General features: G+C 38.3%; 1 protein-coding gene across 2 annotated transcripts in view; it reads right to left on the reverse strand.

The window, feature by feature from the left end:
- ME1 (malic enzyme 1) overlaps positions 1-19,991 on the reverse strand; it is a 188,262-nt gene that overhangs the window by 104,681 nt on the left and 63,590 nt on the right. For both annotated transcript variants that reach the window (XM_007090151.3, XM_042986745.1), the window contains exons 4-5: positions 7,860-7,935; positions 1,973-2,134 (exon numbers count right to left, since the gene is read on the reverse strand). In XM_007090151.3, the coding sequence (XP_007090213.1) occupies positions 1,973-2,134; positions 7,860-7,935 (238 nt within the window). The remainder of the gene's footprint in view (positions 1-1,972; positions 2,135-7,859; positions 7,936-19,991) is intronic.

Raw genomic sequence — 19,991 nt, forward strand, 5'->3', positions numbered from 1 at the left:
CAAAGAGAACAGTGATAACAAGTGTCTTGATAACTTTAAAGGAATTCCTCTAATATAGCACCATGGATTATGATGTTGCTAATAGTTTGAATAATTTTTGACATTAAAAGTATTCTGCAGGATTCAGTTTGCCAGTATTTTATGAAAGATTTTTGTTCCTGCATCTATATTCATAAAACTAACATTTAATAAGTACTTACAAAATGTTAATCACAATCATAAACACTCTAAGAGTATTAAATTGTGGTAACTCTATAAGCAGGTACTCATTTTACAAAGGAAACTGAAGCACTGAAGAGTTCAGTAACTTTTTCAAGAGTACACACCTAGAAAGTGGTAAAGGTAGGAACATGGGTAAACATGAGCCAAATTATCAGTTTCTTGTTATGTGCTATTTTTCTTTTTTACCAGGTTTGGATATCAAGGTTATGTTCTTTTCAAAATGAAATGTGAAGCTATGAATTTTAATATACTCTGGAACATTTTATAGAGTACAGGAGCTACATTTCCTTAAAAGTTTGAATGATCAAATCCATAATCTTATATGAGTTTAAAACTGAATTCTACTTAATTTAACATTAAAATTTAGACCTATTTTTCCTTTTGTGTGTTTGTCTCTTATATTTTTGTCTATTGTTTACATAAATCTGTGACATGATTCACAAGCATTCAACCATTTTGGATAGAGCCTGACCATTTTACTTAACAGCCTAGGAGCCCCAACTAACTGTCACAAGGTGGAGACTGACCACACCAGAAAAAATTACCATGTGACTTGGGGTGGGCGACTTTGGTCCAAATGTAATTGGTCAAACAGGTGCCCGAGTTCACAGGGGCAATCAATCAATCAATCATGTCTAGGTAATAGAGCCCAAATAAAAACTCTGAACAGTGGGGGTTACATATCAATCTCACACATTAATACCACAGGGTAACTTGTCCTGACTCCACAGAAAGGAAAATAGCATCTTCACATTTGGAACCCTGAGACTCTGTCTTATGCATCTCTTCCTTTCACTGATTTTAATCTATATCCTGTCTCTATAATACATTATATTGTGACTATAATAGCTTTCAGTGAGATCTGAGTCCTTTTAGTGAACTATCAAGCCTGAAAGTCAGCTTTGGGCAATCTCCCACACTGACAGCACAGAGCCTGCTTGGGATTCTCTCTCTCCCTCTCTCTTTCTGCCCTTCTCCTGCTTGTGCTCTCTCTCTTTCTCTCTCTCTCAAAATAAATAAATAAAACTTAAAACAAAAATATTTCCTTTATAAAGGTTAAATGAACATTCACATATATAGGAAGCTAAAAATTATAACTTTCTCTATTAATGAATATAAAAACTGTTCAAGCTAATATAATATATTACTAACGGGTCAATTGCTTTAGAAGGGAAGAAAACAACTATAAAAACTGTACATATTCTACCTTTAATTTCTAGTATGTATCACTATAAATGAATCTAACTATTAGCAACAAAGGATGAACAAAAATATGTACTGATATACAACTTTAAGATTCTAAAATACTGATCCAGGAATGAGAAACACTAAATTCCAAATCATCTACTACAGGTTTAAACAGACTTTTAAAACTACATTTCACACTGATTAAATTTAGTAAATCCTTTGGGATTAGTTCCTGCATAGTACGGAATCAATAATTTTAAAAAGTAACTATGATCTCCTAAAGTTTATAAAACATATACTCTGTAGAATAGTGGTGTGAATGTTCATCAAAGGATACTAAACACTAAAGAGCTAGTAAAGGATTAATCTTGTTATAGAGAAGGGGAAGAAAAAGGGAAAAGAGAATAATTTTCTTATAAGACTTAGGGGAAGAGTTTGAGGAGGGAGGGAGAACTAGACAGAAAAGAATGAATTTCATGAAGTTCTTGAAAAAAGCTCAAAACGCAAGAATTGGTGCTATATTTTAAGGTATTCAGCTGTCTTATAGACTTAAATTGTTTACCTCATTTTCTGTTCCCACATCCAGAATAACAGGCAGACATTCTTGAGGATTCATCCCTCCACAGGCTGTATACAGTGCCAGCTTGCCCACAGGGATGCCCATTCCATTACAGCCAAGGTCTCCCAAGCCAAGAATACGCTCTCCATCAGTCACCACAATAGCCTAGAAAAGAAAAAAAGTATCTATTAATAGATGTTTGAAAATCCAGGGGCACAGTTCCTGGTCGCTACTTCTGAAGTAGAAGTCTCTACTTATGTAATGAAATATTAAGCTATCAAAAAACATAAATTGAATATACATGTAAGAGATTTTATATGATCTTAAGTGTGGAAGAGTGGAGGGAAGAAATAAAGTTGGTATGTATTTTTAAACTATTTTTTAAAAAATACATATATACGATTAATTGGTTAGTGAAGAGAGAAGAGACGATATGCACATAAAGAGTCAAATAACTTTTGTGGTGAGTGGGAAGACACAGGGAATTAGGAGCTCAGAGTGAAACTGAGAGAAGCTTTGAAACCAGTACCATCCACTTTGAGCATGATTTTGGGAGTGCCCTAGTTAAATAATGCATGACTGCTAAGTATCCTCCAAATGCTTTGATGTTTACTTTATGCATCTTGGCACCATTTTCACAGCAATTTTCACACATCCTACTTTCAGAGCAATGTTGAACTATCCTCTTTAGCAACCTAACCACTGGATATTGTTCTACCATTTTTGACATATGCCAAGTCCAGTCTGCTACTTCTTTTACCTGGTAATCTTCCACTAGACTCAATGAATTTTGTGTATTTCTTTCCAATCACCTTGAATATCTAGGAGTCATACATTTTAATCATGAGGAGATTTTATTTCTAATTTATTTGAGATCTGTGTGAAATTAGCACATCTAACATCCTTGTTCTGTGACTCATGGCCATTATATGAATTTAAGCAAAACCAATCTCATGAGACACAATTTATTAGATTTTCTATAAACTGTTATACTCATTATTTCCATGGAGCCTTGGGAAAATGTCAGTCATTTGACCTTAAATAAATGGACAAATTAAATTTTCTGTTTCTTATTTGTAAAATGGGAAGAATAAAGATACTTTACAGAAGAGGTGCATAAAAATAGGATCCCACTCTGTTTTATTCACTACTGTGCACCAGCACCAAGCACAGGATTTGGCACATAGTATACAATGAATAAACATTAGTTAATTGAATAAATCTATGATTCAATAAAATGATATGCAAAGTACTTAACCATAGTTCCTAGTATATTACAAATCCTCAACAAATTGTAGCTATCAATACTATTATCATCAAGAGTTTTACAGAGTCATAGTATTTTTGAAGGGGAATTTAGAATATATTTAGTCCATCCCTCTTATTTTATAGATTAGGAAATTAAGATCAGAGAACTGAAATCATCTGCTTGAGGTATTTACCTGGTTAATACCAAAGAGCCAGAAACTAGGTATGTTAACCTCTAGTACAATGTTTTTCCACTATGCTATAGTGCAGAACATATTTTAAAATATACTTTTGAGGGGCACCTGGGTGGCTCAATCAGTTGAACATGTGACTGATTTCTCTGCTCAGATCATGATCCCAGTTTTGCGAGTTCAAGCCCCGCACAGGGCTCTATGCTGACAGCACAGTGTCTGCTTGAGACTCTTCCCCTTTCTCTGCCCTTCCCCTACCTGTGCTCTCAAAATAAATAAATAAACTGAAAAATAATTTTAAATATACTTTTGAGATCTTTTTACATTTCTGTTCACCTATATTATGCAGCTCTTAAAGAACTGCCCTAAAAATAAATACATTTGAGAAGTGGGTGAAAATTATTTTTGCATATCCCATAAAGACATGATCTTTGTCAAATTTTCCATGTCTAATCGCAAAGGGTCAATAGGTTATGCTGTTTTGAAGAAGGCAACTTGATATCACTGGGTTAGCTGGCTCTGATTTAAGATAAGAAAGATAAACAAACACTGCAGAAAATGGTAACTTTGCTTTTTAAATTAAAACCAAATTTCCAAAGTCCAAATACTTCAAACACATATTTGAGATTGTTCTATTTATCATACTATCATAAACAGAGGTACTTTTATCTATCGCTGATAATGTATATTTTTATAAATGTGTCCTTTAAACAGGTAAAGCCAGTTGGCCTGCATATATTTTAAAAATATTTTCAGAATATGGGGCGCCTGGATGGCTCAGTTCTTTAAGCATCCGACTTCGGCTCAGGTTATGATCTCACAGTTCATGAGTTCGAGCCCCACATCCGGCTCTGTGCTGACAGCTCGGAGCCTGGAGCCTGCTTCCGATTCTTGTCTCCCTCTCTCTCTGCTCCTCCCCTGCTCACACGCTCTCTCCCAAAATAAAGATTAAAAAATTTTTTTTAATTATATATTTTCAGAAGATATTTTAGGACAGCAACATAGTCATATAACTTAGATATGATCTGAATAATGTATATAATGCTTTCCAGGTTTCATTAAAGATATTTAGACCCAGGGAGTTGCTACTTGTGATTTTCATCCAGAGATGCGTGGGTGGCTCAGTCAGTTAAGCATCTGACTTTGCCTTAGGTCATGAAATCACGGTTTGTGAGTTTGAGCCCTGCATTAGATGAGCTGAGTCCCGCTTCCGGTGAGCTGGAGGCCTGCTGTGGGTGAGCTCAAGCCTCACTTTGAGTGAGCATGAGTCCCACTTCTCTCCCTCTCTCTCTACCCCTTGCTCACTTGCACCCTCTCTCTCGAAAGAAAAGAAGAGGTTGAAAATAACATAGTATTTCCATTTATTTTTGATAGCACATCTAAATTAAACTAAATCTATGTCTTATATATAAAGTCAAAGAAAAATGTTCTTTTTCTTCATAAATTTTATTCCCTAAGCTCTTCTCTCATCCTGAGCTATTAATTTTATTATATAAATATGCCATGGACATTTATAAAGGTGATAGCTATTTGAGTAATTTTTAAAATGTTTTGAGGCATTTGCTATTTTAGCTGCTTCTGTGCCTTGTTACAAATGTACATTTGGAGCATTAATTCGCAAACATTTCAACATTGAAGGGTAGATCTTAATAGTGAAGGAACCCTCTGAAATACAAAAAATTGCCATCTACACAGCTTACCATTATATTGACCTTCCCTTGGCTTTTGTTTTTACCTACTCTGTCTCCCACGTAAGGAAAATCAAGCAGCTGGATGTCTTCTATACAACAGTGAAGTCACAACAGCAGGATTATCTCAGTAAGACAACTGCAATTCTCTCAGTGATGTCTGCATTTCACAAATTCAACCTTCATCCCACTCTGTCAATTTTTATCTGGGCATTACCTGACTAGTAACTCTGTATGAAACATGCGGGGGTTCTCTGGCACACACACAGACACCCTCACCATGTGTCTTGTCTTCATTCCTTCTTTTCCTTCCCCAGGGCCTTTCTACTATGGTCACCCTGGGTGCAACACTCTTGCCTCTTCTTCCTTCTCTGATGAACCTTCCTCAAGCACTACTTACATAAAGCCAGTCCCCTTCTTTAAATATGACATTCTATTATTTCAAGTCTAAACACCTCTTTCTGAATTTCAAGAACTTTCATAATAATTTGAAATCTGAATTCCACTACATTTCAACATTAACACTTAGCTTTGTTCAGGGCATCCAATTCACTTACTGCACAAAAATACACCATTCTCTTCCTGAACCAGATACTTACATGCATCTCTTCCCTTCCTAAGATAGGATCTTCTTCCCTTTGTAATTATCCAAGGCTAAATCTAAGTTCCAATTTTGCTAAAACAATTTAACTGTTTCAGCCTTCTCTGAATGATATTATCCTCTGAATGAATATGGAATTTACAATTTATACCAGTTTACGTACATATTGTCTAATTGATTGCCTTTGTTTTATGTGTGCCTTCAACTATACAGTAGAGACGACATCTTATTCTTCAATATTCTATTACAAATAAACAGCTGCCATTTAAGTGCCTATTCTGTGTCAGATACTATGCTAGACTTTTAAAAGAATAGTAGGTGTAGTTAAGATCAAGAATATCAGTGAGGGCCTAATATTAAGAGTTGAAAGACTAAAGGTAGGCTACTAATGAAGATAAATATTCAGAGATGAGCTAGGAAAAACATAAAGGTGACTGTATTGCCTAGCTGTTATGATTATATGGATATTAATTATTAATATTAATAGCCATATTAATTAGCCCTCTCTACCCTAGAACTATTTTCTATATTGACTCATTCTTAAAATTCTCTCTAGATTCCAGTTAAATTGTAAGTGTCCTTCTTAGACATTTTATACTTCACAGAATTAACACATTTTGGGGGTAGTTCCTAAGGACAGGATCTGTGGACAGTGCAGTTTACCTTGTGGGAGAAAAGCTAAGGAAGCAACTTAGGTTAAAAAAAAAAAGTGAAAAAATTGGGAAGACTGGAAATCATGAAAAACATTCTGCTTTACAAGTTTGCCTGGTATAAGCCTCAAAGAGCAAAGTGAATCAATTCTAGCCATGACTCAAAAGAAAGATCAGTAAGGGGGTGATGCTTCAGAAGTCATAGCTGCATTATCGACAATAGCCAAAGTATGGAAAGAACCCAAATGTCCAACGATGGATGAATGGATAAAGAAGATGTGGTGTATATATACAACAGAGTATTACTCGGCAATCAAAAAGAATGAAATCTTGCCATTTGCAACTATGTGGATGGAACTGGAGGGTATTATGCTAAGTGAAATTAGTCAGAGAAAGACAAAAATCATATGACTTCACTCATATGAGGACTTTAAGACACAGAACAGATGAACACAAGGGAAGGGAAGCAAAAATAATATAAAAACAGGGAGGGGGACGAAACATAAGAGACTCTTAAATATGGAGAACAAACAGAGAGTTACTGGAGGGGTTGTGGGAGGGGGGATGGGCTAAATGGGTAAGGGGCATCAAGGAATCTACCCCTGAAATTATTGTTGCACTATATGTTAACTAACTTGGATGTAAATTTTTTAAAAATAATAATAATAATAATTAATTAATTAATTTTAAAAAAAGAAGTCACAGCTGAAGTGCCTCTGGCACCCCTAAAAAGTATCAGTTTGTTCATTCTTACTCCAAAAACATAGCACAAAGTGCTTGGCATGTGGATGGAAGGAAGGAAGGAAGGAAGGAAGGAAGGAAGGAAGGAAGGAAGGAAGGACAGACGAACAAGAGCCAAGGCAGGGACAAGTACTTCTCACATTCCTGAGACAAGGAAGGTGACAGGGTCCATGTCCAAGAGCAAGGGCTCTGAGGCCTGCATGCACCTTCCAACTGCCACCCTGCACTACTGTGGAGCACACTCCCCTTTCCTTTCCTCACTGAATTATTGTGATAATTGTAAGAGTTAATCCAGGTAGTCTCTCTCACTGAAAGCTACTAAATGCTGGATACTATTCTTATTTTATTTTCATTAGCTCACTCACTGAGGAAAGTCAGATGAGCTACTTAAGGTCACAATGGTAAAGGAAATGGTAAAGGAAATGGATTTTTTGTCTACCTGTGTTCCTCTTAGTGGATGATTAAACCCAACAAATGTGAAAAAGGATTTTGCTTAAAGAAATTCAGAGGCAACTTCAACATTTATTCAACACTTATCATTTATAATAAACAAAGAAATACTAAGAACTTAGATAAAAAAAATGGGGAAACTTAGTCTCTAAATGGTATCAGAATAAAATTAATCCAGTATGCAAAAATTAAAGGAATATAAATTAGGTGACATTCACTAGAAAAGCTAGTGAATGCTATCTGATATCATGAAAATTGTCAGCATGTTACAGGATAGAAAAAAGAACAAATTTGCCATAGTAGAAAAATTGGATAACTTACCTTGATGACATCTTCTGGCCACGCATTAAGAACTGAAGCAATATGCCCTTGGTCATGGATACTAATAAAGAGACCCCTGACAGAAAAAAAAAAAAAGGTAGTTTTAATTTACTTCAGACTTGTGAAACTACCATGAATATTTAAAATTTTTTTTCAGATTTGTTTGATACACCTCCATTTTTATCAAACTAGTGAAAATTATTTCCTTACACATTTAAAAGCTAGGAATCTTATAAATTAGGGAGAAATTACCTTAAATAATGTATTGACATTAAAGGTAGATTATAATAATAAAGGTTCATTCTTATTACATACTCTTTAAGATTTTGTAATTAAAGAAGCATTCACTCTTTTATATACAGAGAATTAAATAGCATTATCAATTCCACTCATAGATTTATTTAGGCTTTCATTAAATAATATACGTAAAAGCACTTAGAAAAAGATGAAGTATATGTAAACAGGCATTTTCAGTATACACTCCACTTGATTACATAGTCACAGTGTGAAGATGAAAGCCTGTATTGGAAATGGCTGGAGTGACTGACGAATGCTGGGCACTCCTTTTGTGTGAAACTTACTTGATTTTTTTTTTAAGTTCAAATACCCAAGTTACAATTCTTTGATTTGCAGTCTTAGTTGCTGTTTTCAACTCTGTTATTAAGACTCAATTGAAGTCTTTAACACTGCCTCTCCTGCCTCCCACTTCCTATGAAAACCTAACAACTAACTGAAAATTAAAATTAAAAATGAACTTCAATATCTTAATCTCATTTAAAAGCTTTACTTTAGTATTGTTAAATGTAACTCAAATACAGAGAGCCAGATACAACCAATGCACAGCTTAGTGAATTTTTATAAGGCAACCACCCTTGTACATAATAGCATTTAAGCAGAGAGAGCCTTGCAGGCATCCCAGAAACCCTCCACATGTTTCTCCCAATCAAAACCCCCCTCCCCTCCTAAGAGTAACAACTGTCCCAACTTTTATGGTCTCTTTTCTTTAACTTATAGTTCTATCATCCAAATGAAAAGCCATCTCTAGACACAATTTGTCTTCTAAAGTTTCCCATAATCTGAATTTTGCTGATTAAATTCCTATGGTATAGATTAACAAATTACTCTTTCTTCTATATTTCTTGAGAAATTGGTAATTGAATTTAAAGACTTAATGAGATTCGTGTCCATTTTTTATAAGACACTTCATAGTTGGGTGTTATCAGAAGATGCATAGTATTATCACCAGCTAGACCTCAAGACTTGATCTTTCCTGTCCACCTGCTTGTACTCACTGACATTTGTCCTCTATTTTTCCTTACCTCTTCTTTCCAGCTTATCTCTTAACTGAGGCAAATGGAAAGTAAAACTTTCTCTTGAGCAACAGAGCCTGTCCTGACCAGCCGGCCCAGACTACCCAGACTAGTGTGAATTTAACCCGACTCACACCTGAGCGGATGGATCCTGGAATGACTTCCAGAGTGACCAACAACTACCTTTATCTTGTTCTAATACTAGAATCTCTGCCCAGGGAGGAGGCACAAGCTCCATTTACATAACACACAACGTATGTATAGACATGTTTCCTTAAGGCACATGCATGACCTTATGCTTGCCTCTACATACAATGATGACAAGGCAGCCCTGTCTAAATACTCATCCTAACTCTAAACAAAAGAAACCCAACCACCCTTGCTCAGGAGTCATGGCTTTAGAAGCCATTCCCCATGATCTCCTTATTTGCTGCAAATAAAGTACTTTGTGAGATAACCTAACCCAGTGCAGTTTCTGATGCACAAACGAGCAAACTCACATTGGTTCAGTTACAGTATCTTGCAGTGCTTTGTGTGATTGCCACAGCTGCTAATGCTTAATATCTAAATTCATTAATTCATTAGGGATTACAATGGAATATTCCAATTCTGTCAATCATTCCTCATTTGCTGAAACTCTTCTTTAAAGAGAAATTTCACCACACCTATTGTTTGGTTACCCATTGGTAAAGCTGATACAAAAAGCTAGATTCTTCCTCTTTACTTACCAGTTTTATTTTAATGTTTATTTATTTATTTTGAGAGAGAGAGAGAGAGAGAATGTGTATGTGTGTGCGCGTGCACTTGCGTGCACTAGAGGACAAGGGGCAGAGGGTGAGGGAAAGAGAATCCCAAGTAGACTCTGCACTGTCAGTGCCGAGCCCAATGCAGGGCTCAATCTCACAAACCATCAGATCATGACCTGAGCAAGATCAAGAGTTGGATGCTTAGGGGCGCCTGAGTGGCATAGTTGGTCAAGCATCCGCCTTTGGCTCAGGTCATGAGCTCTCTTTTGGAAGTTCAAGCCCCACAACGGACTCTGTGCTGATAGCTTGGAGCCTAGAACCTGCTTCAGATTCTGTTTCTCTCTCCCTCTCTGCCCCTCCCCTGCTCGCGCTCTGTCTCTCTCAAAAATAAATAAACATTAAAAAAATAATAAAAAAAATAAATGAGTTGGATGCTTAACTGACTGAGCCACCCACACACCCCTTTATTTACCAGTTTTTGAAATAAAGAGGCCATTTGCTAGAATCCTTCAAGAATTTCCACTAAGGTGTGTGTGTGTATGTGTGTGTGTGTGTGTGTGATCAAAATAAACTCATGGATTTAAACATATTTGATGTGTTTTAATCCATCACAGTTACTTTCTTTATTGATGCTAAAATTGCCCCATACTTAGTCAGTGGAAGACTCTTCATGTTGGCCTCTGAGTCCTTTTGACATGACTATAGTTTTGGACAGCTTCCTTGATCTTGGTTATGACAAAATGTTCCTTTTTGTCTCTAAAAGGTCTGCCCAAGGCCCATGAGCCATTTCTCTACGAATCCCTGTTTTCTTCTAGTAGAAAATGATATTTTAAGACCACAATCCAGGTAATAGACATCCCTCCTGCTATTGGTTGGTTAAAGTACTGTTATAGAAAATTAAAAACATTGTTAAGATTCACTTCCTACTTATGGCCAGAAATCTCAATTTGGCACTTTTTTTAAGTTTATTTGAGTAATATCTACATGCAATACAGGGCTTGAACTCACAACCACATGATCAAGAGCCGTACATTCATCCATCTAAATCAGCCAGGTGCCCCAAATTGGCACTCTTCTTTTGCAAAATTTACCACTATGATTTCCTAGCAAATTCAACTTAGCAGTCTCTGAGAGGGCCATTTCACACTTTCTCTTTTCCCCTCACCTCCTACACCCATCTCCCTCTCTCAGCTGATGAGCAAATCTTCTTAGATCCAACAAGGTGAAAACTACCTCATCTCTCTAATATAAACTCCACTAACCCATCTGCATCTTTTAAAATAGATTTTTTTTTAGCAGTTTTAGGTTCACAGCAAAATTAAGCAGAAGGTATACAGATTTCTCATAAACTTCCTGCCTCCCCTCCACATGACTACTGGCCTCCCCACCCCCATCCCCCCACCGACAACATCCTTCACACCACAGTGGACACTAACACATCATTACCACCCAGAGTACATAGTTTCCATTAGGGTTCACTCTTAGTGTTGTACATTCTGTGGGTTTGGACATATTTATAGTGATATGTAGCCACAATCATAGTATCATACAGAGTAGATTCATGGCTCTGAATGTCCTCTCTGTTCTACCTATTTATCCTTCCCTCTCAAGCCCCCAGCCACCACTGATCTTTTTACTGTTTCCAAAGTTTTCCCTTGTCTAAAATGTCATATAGCTGAAATCATACAGTTTATAATCTTTTCAGATTGACTTCTTTCACTTAGTAAAAAGTTCCTCCATGTCTTTTCATGGCTTCATAGCTCATTTCTTTTTAACACTGAGTAATATTCCATTGTCTGGATATACCACAGTTTGTTTACCCATCCACCTACTGAAGGACATATTGGTTGCTCCCAAGTTCTGGCAATATGATAAGGCTATTAAAAACTTTTGTGTGCAGGTTTCTGTGCAGACATAAGTTTTTAATTTCTTTGGGTAAATATTAGGAATGCAATTACTGGATTGTATGATAAGAAGAGGTTTTAAGAACTCACAAATTGTTTTCCAAAGTAGCTGTATCGTTTTGCCTTCCCACCGGCAATGAATGAGAGTTCCTATTGCTCCATATCCTGACCAGTACTTGAGTGTTGTCAGTGTTCCAGATTTTGTCATTCTAATAAACGTGTAGTGGTAGCTCACTATTGTTTTAGTTTGTATTTCCCTGATGACGTGAAATGTGGAGTATCTCTTAACAGGCTTATTTGCCATTAATATATCTTCTTTGGTGAGGGGACTGTCAAGGTCTTTGGCCCATCTTTAAATTGGGTTGTTTCTTTATCGTTGATTTTTTTAGAGTTATTTGTATATTTGGGATAATGTCCTTTATCAGATACATCTCTTGCAAATATTTTTTCCCAATATGTGGCTTGTCTTTTCATTCTCATCACAGTGTCTTTTTTTAATTTTTTTTTACATTTATTTATTTTTGATAGGCAGAGAGAGACAGATCACAAGTGGGGGAGGGGCATAGAGAGAAGGAGACACAGAATCCGAAGCAGGCTCCGGGCTCTGAGCTGACAGCACAGAGCCCGTCGAGGGGCTCAAACTCACAAACCGCGAGATCATGACCTGAGCCGAAGTCAGTCGCTCAACCGACTGAGCCACCCAGGCCACAGTGTCTTTTTTTTAAGTAAACTCACTGCCAATGTGGGGCTCAAAATCACACCCAAAGATCAAGAGTTGCATAGTCTACCAACTGAGCCAGTCAGTCACCCTGACAGTATCTTTCAGCAAGCAGAAATTTTATGGGGCGCCTGGGTGGCTCAGTCAGTTGAGCGTCCGACTTCAGCTCAGGTCACAATCTCGCGGTCCATGAGCTCAAGCCCCATGTCAAGCTCTGTGCTGACAGCTCAGAGCCTGGAGCCTGCTTCAGATTGTGTCTCCCTCTCTCTCTCTGTGCCTCCCCTGCTCGCACTCTGTCTCTCAAAATTGAATAAACATTTTAAAAAATTTTTTAAGGAAAAGAAAGCAGAAATTTTAAATTTAATGAAGTACAGCTCATCCATTATTTCTTTAAGTGGATTGTGCCTGTGGTGTTGAATCTAAAAAGTCATTGCCATACCGGAGGTCATCTAGATTTTCTCCTATGTTATCTTCTAGGAGTTTTATAGTTTTATGTTTTACATTTAGGTTTGTGATCCATTTTAATTTTTGTGAGAGATATAAAGTCTGCCCAGATTCATCTTTTTTCACGTGGATGTCCAGTTGTTCCAGCACCATTTATTGAAAAGACTACATTTTATCCATCGTGTTGCTCTGAATTTCTGCCTTCCCTCCTGTTACAGGGGAAGAAATTTCCTATTGCCAAGGCCAACCTCTCACATGCACTCTAGATTTTATTCCATCTCAGCTTTTCAAGGGCTTCATTCCTACAATTATCCCATCTCTATGCTATACCACCACTTTCTCTACTGGATCATTCTTACTGGCATAACAACCTGCCTTAATATTATCTATCTTCTGAAAAGACTGGGTTTTGTCCTCTACTCTCCTCTCTTCAGAGCAAAACCCTTAAAAGACTGATGTATTCTTTTTTTTTTAGAGCTAATTGTCTTTATATTTTATTTATTCTTTTTATTTTTTCAATATATGAAGTTTATTGTTAAATTGGTTTCCATACAACACCCAGTGCTCATCCCAAAAAGTGCCCTCCTCAATACCCATCACCCACCCCCCACTCCCTCCCACCCCCCATCAACCCTCAGTTTGTTCTCAGTTTTTAACAGTCTCTTATGCTTTGGCTCTCTCCCACTCTAACCTCCTTTTTTTTTTCCTTCCCCTCCCCCATGGGTTTCTGTTAAGTTTCTCAGGATCCACATAAGACTGAAAACATATGGTATCTGTCTTTCTCTGTATGGCTTATTTCACTTAGCATAACACTCTCCAGTTCCATCCATGTGGCTACAAAAGGCCATATTTCATTCTTTCTCATTGCCACGTATTACTGCTTTGTGTATATAAACCACAACTTCTTTATCCATTTATCAGTTGATGGACATTTAGGCTCTTTCCATAATTTGGCTATTGTTGAGAGTGCTGCTATAAACATTGGGGTACAAGTGCCCCTATGCATCAGTACTCCTGTATCCCTTGGGTAAATTCCTAGCAGTGCTACTGCTGGGTCATAGGGTAGGTCTATTTTTAATTTTTTGAGGAACCTCCACACTGTTTTCCAGAGCGGCTGCACCAGTTTGCATTCCCACCAACAGTGCAAGAGGGTTCCCGTTTCTCCACATCCTCTCCAGCATCTATAGTCTCCTGATTTGTTCATTTTGGCCACTCTGACTGGCATGAGGTGATATCTCAGTGTGGTTTTGATTTGTATTTCCCTGATGAGGAGCGACCTTGAGCATCTTTTCATGTGCCTGTTGGCCATCCGGATGTCTTCTTTAGAGAAGTGTCTATTCATGTTTTCTGCCCATTTCTTCACTGGGTTATTTGTTTTTCGGGTGTGGAGTTTGGTGAGTTCTTTGTAGATTTTGGATACTAGCCCTTTGTCGGATATGTCATTTGCAAATATCTTTTCCCATTCCATTGGTTGCCTTTTAGTTTTGTTGGTTGTTTCCTTTGCTGTGCAGAAGCTTTTTATCTTCATAAGGTCCCAGTAGTTCATTTTTGCTTTTAATTCCCTTGCCTTTGGGGATGTGTCAAGTAAGAGATTGCTACAGCTGAGGTCAGAGAGGTCTTTTCCTGCTTTCTCCTCTAGGGTTTTGATGGTTTCCTGTCTCACATTCAGGTCCTTTATCCATTTTGAGTTTACTTTTGTGAATGGTGTGAGAAAGTGGTCTAGTTTCAACCTTCTGCATGTTGCTGTCCAGTTCTCCCAGCACCATTTGTTAAAGAGACTGTCTTTTTTCCATTGGATGTTCTTTCCTGCTTTGTCAAAGATTAGTTGGCCATACGTTTGTGGGTCTAGTTCTGGGGTTTCTATTCTATTCCATTGGTCTATGTGTCTGTTTTTGTGCCAATACCATGCTGTCTTGATGATGACAGCTTTGTAGTAGAGGTGAAAGTCTGGGATTGTGATGCCTCCTGCTTTGGTCTTCTTCTTCAAAATTACTTTGGCTATTCGGGGCCTTTTGTGGTTCCATATGAATTTTAGGATTGCTTGTTCTAGTTTTGAGAAGAATGCTGGTGCAATTTTGTTTGGGATTGCATTGAATGTGTAGATAGCTTTGGGTAGTATTGACATTTTAACAATATTTATTCTTCCAATCCATGAGCACAGAATGTTTTTCCATTTCTTTATATCTTCTTCAATTTCCTTCATAAGCTTTCTATAGTTTTCAGCATACAGATCTTTTACATCTTTGGTTAGATTTCTTCCTAGGTATTTTATGCTTCTTGGTGCAATTGTGAATGGGATCAGTTTCTTTATTTGTCTTTCTGTTGCTTCATTATTAGTGTATAAGAATGCAACTGGTTTCTGTACATTGATTTTGTATCCTGCAACTTTGCTAAATTCATGTATCAGTTCTAGCAGACTTTTGGTGGAATCTATCAGATTTTCCATGTATAATATCATGTCATCTGCAAAAAGTGAAAGCTTGACTTCATCTTTGCCAATTTGGATGCCTTTGATTTCCTTTTGTTGTCTGATTGCTGATGCTAGCACTTCCAACACTATGTTAAACAACAGCGGTGAGAGTGGACATCCCCGTCGTGTTCCTGATCTCAGGGAAAAAGCTCTCAGTTTTTCCCCACTGAGGATGATATTAGCTGTGGGCTTTTCATAAGTGGCTTTAATGACCTTTAAGTATGTTCCTTCCATCCGGACTTTCTCGAGGGTTTTTATTAAGAAAGTTGCTGAATTTTGTCAAATCCCTTTTCTGCATCAATTGACAGGATCATATGGTTCTTATCTTTTCTTTTATTAATGTGATGTATCACGTTGATTGATTTGTGAATGTTGAACCATCCCTACATTCCAGGAATGAATCCCACTTGATCATGGTGAATAATTCTTTTTATATGCTGTTGAAATCGATTTGCTAGTATCTTATTGAGAATTTTTGCATCCACATTCATCAGGGATATTGGCCTGTAGTTCTCTTTTTTTACTGGGTCTCTGTCTGGTTTAGGAATCAAAGTAATACTGGCTTCATAGAATGAGTCTGGAAGTTTTCCTTCCCTTTCTATTTTTTGGAATAGCTTGAGAAGGACAGGTATTATCTCTGCTTTAAACGTCTGGTAGAATTCCCCAGGGAAGCCATCTGGTCCTGGACTCTTATTTGTTGGGAGATTTTTGATGACTGATTCAATTTCTTTGCTGGTTATGGGTCTGTTCAAGCTTTCTATTTCCTCCTGATTGAGTTTTGGAAGTGTGTGGGTGTTTAGGAATTTGTCCATTTCTTCCAGGTTGTCCAGTTTGTTGGCATATAATTTTTCATAGTATTCCCTGATAATTGCTTGTATCTCTGAGGGATTGGTTGTAATAATTCCATTTTCATTCATGATTTTATCTATTTGGGTCATCTCCCTTTTCTTTTTGAGAAGCCTGGCTAGAGGTTTATCAATTTTGTTTATTTTTTCAAAAAACCAACTCTTGGTTTCATTGATCTGTTCTACAGTTTTTTTAGATTCTGTATTGTTTATTTCTGCTCTGATCTTTATTATTTCTCTTCTTCTGCGGGGTTTAGGCTGTCTTTGCTGTTCTGCTTCTACTTCCTTTAGGTATGCTATTAGATTTTGTATTTGGGATTTTTCTTGTTTCTTGAGATAGGCCTGGATTGCAATGAATTTTCCTCTCAAGACTGCCTTCGCTGCATCCCAAAGCGTATGGATTGTTGTATTTTTGTTTTCGTTTGTTTCCGTATATTTTTTAATTTCTTCTCTAACTGCCTGGTTGACCCATTCATTCTTTAGTAGGGTGTTCTTTAACCTCCATGCTTTTGGCGGTGTTCCAGACTTTTTCTTGTGGTTGATTTCAAGCTTCACAGCATTGTGGTCTGAAAGTATGCATGGTATGATTTCAATTCTTGTATACTTATGAAGGGCTGTTTTGTGACCCAGTATGTGATCTATCTTGGAGAATGTTCCATGTGGACTCAAGAAGAAAGTATATTCTGTTGCTTTGGGATGCAGAGTTCTAAATAGATCTATCAAGTCCATCTGATCCAATGTATCATTCAGGGCCCTTGTTTCTTTATTGACCGTGTGTCTAGATGATCTATCCATTTCTGTAAGTGGAGTGTTAAAGTCCCCTGCAATTACCACATTCTTATCAATAAGATTGCTTATGTTTGTGAGTAATTGTTTTATATATTTGGGGGCTCCTGTATTCAGCGCATAGACATTTATAATTGTTAGCTCTTCCTGATGGATAGACCCTGTGATTATTATATAATTCCCTTCATCATCTCTTGTAACAGCCTTTAATTTAAAGTCTAGTTTGCCTGATATAAGTATGGCTGCTCCAGCTTTCTTTTGACTTCCAGTGGCATGATAAATAGTTCTCCATCCCCTCACTCTCAATCTGAAGGTGTCCTCAGGTCTAAAGTGAGTCTCTTGTAGACAGCAAATAGATGGGTCTTGTTTTTTTTATCCATTCTGATACCCTATGTCTTTTGGTTGGCGCATTTAGTCCATTTACATTCAGTGTTATTATAAAAAGATATGGGTTTAGAGTCATTGTTATGTCCGTAGGTTTCATGCTTGTAGCGATGTCTCTGGTACTTTGTCTTACAGGATCCCCTTAGGATCTCTTGTAGGGCTGGTTTAGTGGCGACGAATTCCTTCAATTTTTGTTTGGGAAGACCTTTATCTCTCCTTCTATTCTAAATGACAGACTTGCTGGATAAAGGATTCTCGGCTGCATATTTTTTCTGTTCATCACATTGAAGATCTCCTGCCATTCCTTTCTGGCCTGCCAAGTTTCAGTAGAGAGATCGGTCATGAGTCTTATAGGTCTCCCTTTATATGTTAGAGCACATTTATCTCTAGCTGCTTTCAGAATTTTCTCTTTATCCTTGTATTTTGCCAGTTTCACTATGGTATGTCGTGCAGAAGATCGATTCAAGTTACGTCTGAACGGAGTTCTCTGTGCCTCTTGGATTTCAATGCCTTTTTCCTTCCCCAGATCCGGGAAGTTCTCAGCTACTATTTCTTCAAGTACACCTTCAGCACCTTTCCCTCTCTCTTCCTCCTCTGGAATACCAATTATGCGTAGATTATTTCTCTTTAGTGCATCACTTAGTTCTCTCATTTTCCCCTCATACTCCTGGATTTTTTTATCTCTCTTTTTCTCAGCTTCTTTTTCCATAATTTTATCTTCTAGTTCACCTATTCTCTCCTCTGCCTCTTCAATCCAAGCCGTGGTTGTCTCCATTTTATTTTGCAGCTCATTGATAGCATTATTTAGCTCCTCTTGGCTGTTCCTTAGTCCCTTGATCTCTGTAGCAATAGACTCTCTGCTGTCCTTTATACTGTTTTCAAGCCCAGCGATTAATTTTATGACTATTATTCTAAATTCACTTTCTGTTATATTGTTTAAATCGTTTTTGATCAGTTCGTTAGCTGTTGTTATTTCCTGGATGGTTTTTTGAGGGGAATTCTTCCGTTTCATCATTTTGGATAGTCCCTGGAGTGGTGCGGAACTGTGGGGCACTTTCCCTGTGCTGTCTTGAATAACTTGCATTGGTGAGCGGGGCCACAGTCAGACCTGATGTCTGCCCCCAGCCCACCGCTGGGGCCACAGTCACACTGGTGTGTGCCTTCTCTTCCCCTCTCCTAGGGGTGGGATTCACTGTGGGGTGGTGCGGCTCGTCTGGGCTACTTGCACACTGCCAGGCTTGTGGTGCTGGAGATCTGGCATATTAGCTGGGGTGGATCGGCAAGGTGCACAGGGGTGGGAGGGGCAGGCTCAGCTGGCTTTTCCTTTGGAGATCGGCTTCGGGAGGGGCCCTGTGGCACAGGAGGGGAGTCAGACCCGCCTGAGGGATGGATCCGCAGAAGCACAGCGTTGGGTGTTTGCGTGGTGCAAGCAAGTTCCCTGGCAGGAACTGGTTCCCTTTGGGATTTTGGCTGGGGGATGGGTGAGGGAGATGGCGCTGGTGAGTGCCTTTGTTCCCGCCAAGCTGAGCTCTGTCCTCCAGGGCTCAACAACTCTCCCTCCCGTTGTCCTCCAGCCCTCCTGTTCTCCGACCAGAGCTGTTAGCTTATAACCTTCCAGATGTCAAGTCCCGCTTGCTGTCAGAACACACTCCGTCCGGCCCCTCCACTTTTGCCAGCCAGACTCGGGGGCTCTGCTTGGCCGGCAGGCCGCCCCTCTGCCCCGGCTCCCTCCCGCCAGTCCGTGCAGTGCGCACCGCCTCACTGCCCTTCCTACCCCTCTTCCATGGGCCTCTCGTCTGCACTTGGCTCCAGAGACTCTGTTCTGCTAGTCTTCTGGAGGTTTTCTGGGTTATTTAGGCAGGTGTAGGTGGAATCTAAGTGATCAGCAGGACACGGTGAGCCCAGCATCCTCCTACGCCGCCATCTTCCAAGACTGATGTATTCTTACTGTCTCTATTTTCTTACCTCCCATTCTATCTTCAATCTTCTAATAAGCCTTTTTTTCCCTCACTTCCCCACCAAAACAACTCTTACCAAAGTCACTAACAACTCACATCTGACTGCAGGCAAAGGTCAATGCTCAATTCTCATCTTACTTCTCAACTGTGTTTGACGTGACATTAAATAGTATGTTCATAATGATGACTCTCAGACTTCTGTCTTCAACCTAGACCACTTCCTTCAGCTCCAAATTATGTATTTAGCCAACTACTTAACTCCTCTAATCATTCAGGCCTCAACTCTCAGCTGAGTTCCTCAAACAGGTCTTTTCTGATAATAGCAATTAAAGTACTTCCACGCTAGCATTTTGATCATCTTCACAATACTTCCAAGTATCTGAAATGATCTTATTTTTTCACATTTACTATCTGTCTCCTCCTTGCCACCACCACCCCCAGTATACATATACACACAATGCAATGAGTTCCTTAAGTACAGATTCTATTTTTCTCACATTAGTAACTCCAATGTCTTTAACTATGCTGGCACATAGTATGTGTCCAACAATACATGCTGATGATAGT

Source organism: Panthera tigris, chromosome B2 (genome assembly GCF_018350195.1).
Source record: "Panthera tigris isolate Pti1 chromosome B2, P.tigris_Pti1_mat1.1, whole genome shotgun sequence".
Lineage (NCBI taxonomy): Eukaryota > Metazoa > Chordata > Mammalia > Carnivora > Felidae > Panthera > Panthera tigris.